General features: G+C 38.5%; 1 protein-coding gene across 4 annotated transcripts in view; it reads right to left on the bottom strand.

Moving 5' to 3' along the window:
- The window catches only part of Na (sodium leak channel non-selective protein na), an 11,375-nt gene extending 3,847 nt beyond the window's left edge, over positions 1-7,528 (bottom strand). Inside the window, exons 1-21 of one of the 4 annotated variants that reach the window (XM_077409183.1) lie at positions 7,298-7,522; positions 6,686-6,819; positions 6,389-6,574; positions 5,991-6,214; positions 5,583-5,857; positions 4,928-5,175; positions 4,356-4,745; positions 3,972-4,163; positions 3,751-3,888; positions 3,472-3,678; positions 3,022-3,218; positions 2,824-2,964; positions 2,408-2,581; positions 2,144-2,323; positions 1,804-2,056; positions 1,456-1,623; positions 1,138-1,346; positions 899-1,019; positions 686-819; positions 440-605; positions 34-228 (exon numbers count right to left, since the gene is read on the bottom strand). In XM_077409183.1, coding sequence (XP_077265309.1) covers positions 34-228; positions 440-605; positions 686-819; positions 899-1,019; positions 1,138-1,346; positions 1,456-1,623; positions 1,804-2,056; positions 2,144-2,323; positions 2,408-2,581; positions 2,824-2,964; positions 3,022-3,218; positions 3,472-3,678; positions 3,751-3,888; positions 3,972-4,163; positions 4,356-4,745; positions 4,928-5,175; positions 5,583-5,857; positions 5,991-6,214; positions 6,389-6,574; positions 6,686-6,790 — 3,903 coding nt within the window. In that variant the 5' untranslated portion in view covers positions 6,791-6,819; positions 7,298-7,522. Of the gene's footprint in view, positions 1-33; positions 229-439; positions 606-685; positions 820-898; positions 1,020-1,137; positions 1,347-1,455; positions 1,624-1,803; positions 2,057-2,143; positions 2,324-2,407; positions 2,582-2,823; positions 2,965-3,021; positions 3,219-3,471; positions 3,679-3,750; positions 3,889-3,971; positions 4,164-4,355; positions 4,746-4,927; positions 5,176-5,582; positions 5,858-5,990; positions 6,215-6,388; positions 6,575-6,685; positions 6,820-7,297 lie in introns of those variants that run through there. The other 3 variants (XM_077409184.1, XM_077409185.1, XM_077409186.1) reach the window with 3 other exon arrangements.
- Between the last annotated feature and the right edge of the window lie 178 nt (positions 7,529-7,706).

Here is a 7,706-nt window from a genome sequence, read left to right on the forward strand (position 1 = left end):
GAAAGGTACGATGTAAAGGATTCTTGAGTATACCTGCATCGTGCAGTGTATGATGATCCAGATAACGCCCACGACTGTCACGAGCAAATCGTATCTGTTTCTTCTGGACTGCCAATAGCCACGTGGTGTAAAAGCAATAATTTTCATGATTACTTCCACGAGGAAGACCAGTGTCAGAATCGTGGAGACTGTAGCCAAAGCTTCCGTGTGTTTCTCCTCGAGTCTCCACTTCGGGTGAGCAGGATAAAAAAAGAACAGGAAGCAAGATGGCAGATTAATTAAAAGCAAATTCAAAGAAATAGTGTTTTTGCAATGCTCGTTAAAGTTGCATGATTCTATTGACAGTGGATTGGCCTTGAAAAATATCTATATATATATATATATATATATATATTGGGTCTTATATTTCTATATCTAAAAATTACTTTGTTCAACTTACAGAAACGCACAGAAGGGCGCTATTCATAAGCACCATTGCGGCGATGAACCTCTTGAAATAAATGTTCTGCGTGATGTCATAAATGAAAGCGCGGAACATCTTGCCGTCCGGCCTGGGTGGTAAATGCAGCGGTTGGGCAATCTTCAGACGTTTTTTCAAGTCGCACCTACATCCCAACAAAAATTCGTAATCTGTAAATCGTGATAGAAATCGCGACATTCGCTGATCAAATATGCGACGCCTCACCATCGTCTTTGATCGACCGTGAGCAAAGCGGTGCCTTTATTCTCAGAGTAATTCGCGATCACGACACCCACGAACAATGTCAAGCCGATCATGCAACCGAGGAAAATATAAATGTGTATATAGATTGAGTGAAGCTGAAAAGAGAATGCAATGAGATATTGACGGATACGATGGAAATAATATTCTTGTCCCTTTGAAAAGATAATTACTTACAGGTCCAAGAGCCTTAATAAGGACGTCCCGCACGTCAAGCCAGCCTTTGAAAGAAAGCACTTCGAACAGAGCCATCATAGCGTCGCCAATATTATCAAAATTGAATCTTTTAGGATTAGCCCTGAAAAATACGTATAAAATTAGTACGACGAATATATGGTATCTTTATATTAGAAATGTTTATAATAAAGTACAGCTAATATTAGAAAATTTTTCCGGAATTACATGATTTAGCTTACCAAACGCGCGGAACCAATATGGATGGATAACTCTCGTTCTTTCCCGGTCGCAGTTTCATCTTTGTCACGAACACTCGTCTCATAAATACACCGACGCACTCCTCGCGCTTCAAAATCGTGGGATCGTTGCATCTTGCTAATCTACCACCATATAATTGTACTCCGTAACTCGCGAACATGAACATCAGCAGGAACAGTAATGTCGATACCTGGATAAAATATTCATTCATTGTTTCGCTATGTCCACGTCGTTTACGGACTGATCCTTTCTAGAAATAATGATGTGTCTAAAATCTCCAAAGCAAACACAGCATTTACCAGCAGAATTTCCTTGAATCCTCTGCACAGCTCGTAAACGACCTTTCTCATGTGTGGTACAAGGGTGAAGATTCTTAGCGGTCTGACGCATCGTAATATCATCAGTAGCTGCGCTCCAGAATTCGGTGGCACGCTCTTCGGCATCCAACATAAGAATACGAGACTTACCTGCAACAATGTGCATGCGTTTATTACATTACATATATATGTATAGAATCATTATATGTCATAATTATTCCGTACAATTTGTCACATATAGATGCTGTAATTCATTATATATATATAGAATTAAATGAAATATTTTGTACTATAGTTAAATTTGATATTTCCAACATATATTAGACGCACAATGTAAATGAAGACATCTAACACAGAAGCAACATCCTTGATGTAGGCCTTGGGCGTGAAGAACAGACCGTCCGCCAAGATCTTTAACGCAAGTTCGATGCTCATGCAAATAACGAAGCAGTATTCGGTGACCTGCAACGCCGGTGTCTCCATCACGCGTTTTCGCGGCGTCTCGAACATCATCGAGATGCACGACAACGTCGTGATAAATATCATTACCCAGTCGAGATATGTCACTAAACCGAGGAAATTGCTGAAAGAAAGAGATACAGAATTCGCCAAGTTGGTCACTTTGCTTCGCCCATGACGGGACAATATATCTTAATTGTGCGATATTTACTGCAGACTCTTGTACTGCACTTTCCTTTCCTTGCCCGTCAAAGGATCCTTCAATCTCGCGTCGTATCTCGCATAGACAAACAACTGGCAATATTTTCGGAATTTACTTTCGCGTGGTACCGCGAACAACGGCGTGTCGAAGAACGGATGATTCTCTCGCAAATCATCTTCGCGTTGATTTCTGGAATGGAAAAAGAAAGAACAGATTTTTTGTGTAAGATTATGGAAACTCTAGAAATCGCGCGCGTGGACGTAATCTAGATACCTTCGCATCTCCGCCTGTTGCCTCTTAGCTTGCAGCAACTTGATGTCTAAATCGTGCGGCCTACTACGCGACGAACTGACTCTGTTTATTCCCCCTATGTCACCGTTTTCCATGAGATGCTCGTACGTCTGTTTGAGCTTGATTGATCCACTTCGGACACTTCTTCTGATTGATCTGTTTTCGTCATGCCATACGCAAATAAAAACCATAGGATAAATAATTGAGAAAACATAAAATAATCGATGTCTTTACGATACCATCTTTACGATATTAAAGAAAATGTGAATATAAATAATAATTTAGAAAATAATTGCCGATGGACCTTTAAGTTGTCCCGTTTCTTTAATTTTTAAATTTATAAATCCAAATTCTTTTGAGATTTTATTTATCAACAAGTATATCTATCTTATTCTTACTTTTTCGGATCGATGCGAAGCTGCTTGGCGCCACTCACGGTACCCTGCGGTTTCAGAAGTCCTTTCCCTGGTACTGGAATCATGGCGGAGTCTCCCAAGAGAAGCCTCTGATTGTTGGAATCGCTATATGACGCAGAAAGACTTAAAATCTAAGTCGTAAACTTCGTGAGATGTAATAGCAAATAATATTTTACTTACTTTATGATATAAATAACGGACGCTTTCTTCAGATTAGTAACAACGCTTCTCACCTTCGGTGGATTGTTTAAGATTTTCACCGGGCGTTGCTTTCTATACACTATTTTCGAGTCAAAGGTTTCATTAGTTCTCTTTGCACCTTCGTTTTCCTCGTCCTCCACTTCAAGCACGAATTGTCGCATAAAGCTCTCGCGCACCTTAGGAAAGATAAGTAATAACTCGAGTACTCTCTAATTCGATCCATTCGAATAACAAAACAAAGCATTTACAATCTTGAAAGTATAAGACATTGAAAATCTATCTCTTTAACAAAATTAAATCCTATTAAAACAACAATCAAAATAAATTTCACATTTGGTAAAAAAAAATACAAGTTTTAATAATAATTATAATTTATTAAATTAGTAGTAAACCAAGGAGTTAGTGATAATTATTCGCAAATGTATTTACCTTCGGTAAATTGAAATCTGACGGCACTTTGTGAAGACACGTCATTTGTGGACTGTCTGGAAACTTTTCGAAGATTCTCAATCTAAACGGCAAGCTTTCCTTTATCTCGGCACTTTGTTCGCGAAATTTCAATTGCTTCAGTTTCTTAATGTCCTCGTCCAGCTCGAGATTGTCGAGAATTACCGCGACGAAAAGACTCAACACGATCTGATGGGATAATTAAGCATTAATTAAAACCGTGGCTTGTATCGCACGAAGCAGATTTTGCGCGATGGTTACCAATGTGACGAAGAGATGGTACAAGATGAAATATACTGCAACCAGCGGTGCTACCGTTTCGTGGGTTCGTAACATAGTTTCATCCATTACGTCGACCCAGGCTTCTTGCGTGAAAATTTGGAACATGGACATAAACGCCTGGAAATTTATATTTTAACGGTTTGAGTAAAAAAAAATCGCGTAATAACAATTTGCTAAAAGTAAGTATAAGTGTGGCTCACCTCGGGAAAGGTTTCGAACTTAGTGAAATCGCAGAGGAAACAGAAGAGTTGCATAGAAATACTGGAGGATATCACCAGCAGGCACATGGTAAAAATAATGAGGCTGCCGAGCTTCTTGCCGGGGCCGAAAATCTTATAGACGAAGTCCTCCAACATCGGCGATGCCTTAATGAGCCGGACCATTCTGAGAACCTGTCCGCATAAAAATATGATGACAAATTAAAGGTCTCTTATTGTTCAAACGTTTGAATTTTTAGAAGTATAAAAAAAATCAGTTGAGAGTTTAAAACGCGTGAACAAGTTGAAAAGAGCATAGGTTCGTAGAAAAAAAAATTCAGAAAATGAAACGACGCGAAAGACGAGAGATCAGATAAAGGTAGAAACCTGAAAGTAAGTGAATCCAGAGAGATAGAAGAACGGAAGAATGTGTATAGTCGTGCCAATGGCAAGCAGCAGTTCGAACTTGTGAATCGAATGCTTATAGTAACTCCGGAAGCCCAGGCACCATATCTTGAAGAGGGTCTCTAGGTCCAGCAATATCGTGAAGACAATCTCGGCCCAGTAATAATTGTCGTAGTACGTATGCCTCGGTTTCTCGTCGTGCTTGAAGCTCATCGTCGCGGTGGTGATACCGTTCGCCAGAATTGCGCACATTACCACCGAGCGAAAATGCGGCGACTTGAGGATGGTGTGACAGAGCGGAGAGGCTAAACCCCCATGCTTATTCTCATCTAATGTCACTAATTTCCAACCATTGTCATCTCCGGTCAGTATCTGTAATAATAAAATAATTAACAAAGTAAATGTATATATCAATTATCAATAAAATCATATTGTTACTCGCCTAAAATTATTTTTAAATGCTGTTTACGTTTTTTATTAAAAATATACGTTAACTTTAAAGTAAAATAAAAGATGTTTTTTTTTTTCAAAGATATTTTTTTGACACAACCGACCTGCGATGCCGAACTGTTGCTGATGTGTCCTCTGACGCCCCACATTTGTTGGAACTGCACTCTGATTTCATTAAAAGTCTCCGTGATAACAGCAATGAAAACGTTCTTCACTAACCAGGCCAGGAAGAATATCATCGTGCTGAAGTAAAGAACCGCGCGCCATGCCGGTAGACTGTCGATCGCGCGATACATGATGAAGACCCATCCTTCCTGAGAAGCCGCTTGGTACACGGTGAAGATACTGGTAGCTAAATAATCCAAGTTCAGAATCAAAGTTTCAGACGATGCTTGCAATAAGATTTTAATATTTGAATTGATAAATGCTGTGTATTAAGATTAAGTTTTCGCATTTCTAAGGAAAGAGTTAAATTTGACATATAAAAGATATACATATTTCGCGATAAAATTTCACTCGATAAATTATATTTGTAATCTTGTATTTTTAAAGCTGTTATAATTATTATATTGCATATAGGAATACAAAATATAGAATATAAGATGTAAAAAGATGAAGATTTATTGTAGCTTCAAGAAGCTGCAACAAATGTTCCAGAAAATTAATAAGTTTTATATTTTCAGAGGGGTGACACGGAGAAGTCAATAGATTCGAAGCGCAGAGGAACGACAGGGGTGTAGTAAAATTAACATTAACTACCAAACTCGTCAAATCCATTGAAGCCTATGATATACTTGGTCAATTCCAGCTTCATGCAGATCATTCCTTCAGGGCATTGATATCCGGATCCAGGATCAGTGGAGCAGAACGTATCGGGAATAGCCAGGCTGTTGATCGTGATGTAATGGGGCTTGGTTGTGTTCTGCACACAGTGATTTTTCAGTTCGCCGAAGAATTGCACACCCAGGAGGCCATAAAGGGACATGAAGAACAGGAAGAAGAGCGTTACGTTGTAGATCTGCTGACTCGAGCGTCTATAAATATAAATTATATTGTTAGTAATCGATAATATTAAATTAAATTAATAGTTGCTATAATACTTTGCTTTTTATCTAGTTTTTAAGCAACACAAATTTTTTACGTTAATCGCCAGTGCAATTTTCTTACTTGAAAATCTGATTGATTCTGGCTTTGGGCATTGAAAATTTGAGGAAGACTCGGAGGAAGCGTATCATGATCAGCGGCCGTGGTGCCCGCATGATCGAGGCATAACTAAACTTTATAAGGAAACCCAGCATCTCGAACATTTGCAGGATCACAGATAACCAGAGGAAGATCACCATACTCGCGTCGAATTGGCACCAGTGGTCTTTCAAATAAGACTTATCCCTCTGCAATGCCATTAACAATTTCATTCTAACTTATGTAAATTGTCGTTACAATTGCATTAAAATTGTACTCTTCGTTTTATAATGTTACTGGTTACTGGTGTAATAAAAAATAAGAAATTTTAATTGCTCTTCGGTTAGGTATCTCAGTCATATCCTCTTTAATAAGGACTTCACCTTCAGTATTCCCCGTATGTGCATCTTGGCGATCATCTCGGCGGTGAACAGAAACGTGACTATCAAATCGCAAATGAAGGTAACGTATTGGAGGGACGGTACTTTCTCAAATGTTTTCGGGGTGTTCAGGCAAACGGAAGTCAACGAGACTAGGGCGCAAAATCGCATCAGCCTCCTCACCCATAACTGCAATCACGTAAAGTAATTTTCAGGAAAGATCTGAGAAAAGGAAAACGGCACTTTCGGGACTCGGGCAATTTTCTTATCTCCCCCGAGTCGATCCGTGCTTCTGCTCACCTTGTTGACCCACTCTATGTCAGCGCTCTCATTGAGGGACTCCTCCGGACCGTAATCGGCCAGGACGGGTTCCCCCTTGAGGCTCTGCTTCCGCCCCAGCATCATAATGGGGATTATGTTCGCAATGGTGAGGCCTAGAAATAGGGAACGAACATTTGTGGCCAAAATTAGACATGCCATTATGTACAATAAAAACAATTATTAGAAATAAAATTATAATTGACTGGGTAATTATGCATTGGATCTGTTCTCGTTCTACATTTTTGCTTCTACGTTCAATGATATATATTTTATCAATTATACTTTAAAATACATGTGTTATTAAATTAACAATCCTATATAGAGCATAATACATAGAATTTCAAACGTTATATGATATAAATATTAATAAATATTTAATTTCCAGTAATACTTTGGAAGAGACACGTATTATTATATTGTATAAAAGATAATTTATATTCAAATTACCCGTCATGTTCGAAGCATAACGTAAAATAATAATTTAACATTAAAATAAAAATAACAATCAAAGAGGAATCTAATCTAATTAAAAAATAACTTGAAAAATGTACGAAAAACGGTGTGTTGTTCGTACATCATCAAGGGATTTACCTTTCTTTTAGCTGTTCACGGAACGACGGACACTGCCTTTACGGCAATTTCTATAGACTACATCTCGGTATAAAGCAACGATAAAGCTCAACATATAATAAACATCTCAGAGGTAATAACAAGCTGGCAATGTCGCGGCGAACATGTTTCGGCCGTGTCGCCAGCACGGCCGAAAGTCTGAGCGAACGGGCATGAGCAGTATACGCTCTCCACCTCCTGTGAGAAAATCAATATTTCACTATTCCCAAGCGCGCGAATTTCCAGAAATCCTTCCAGATTTAGTTTAATTTTGCCCAGAAGATATCCCCGTTTAATTAAATAAATTCTTTCATTGTTGCTAAATCATAAGATGTTACCAGTAACATCTTGACGGCAAGAATGTTGATTTTTTTAGACACAATTTATGTAT

This window comes from Temnothorax americanus, unplaced genomic scaffold, assembly GCF_048541705.1.
Source record: "Temnothorax americanus isolate GAGA-0224 unplaced genomic scaffold, ASM4854170v1 Scaffold26, whole genome shotgun sequence".
Classification (NCBI taxonomy): Eukaryota; Metazoa; Arthropoda; class Insecta; order Hymenoptera; family Formicidae; genus Temnothorax; species Temnothorax americanus.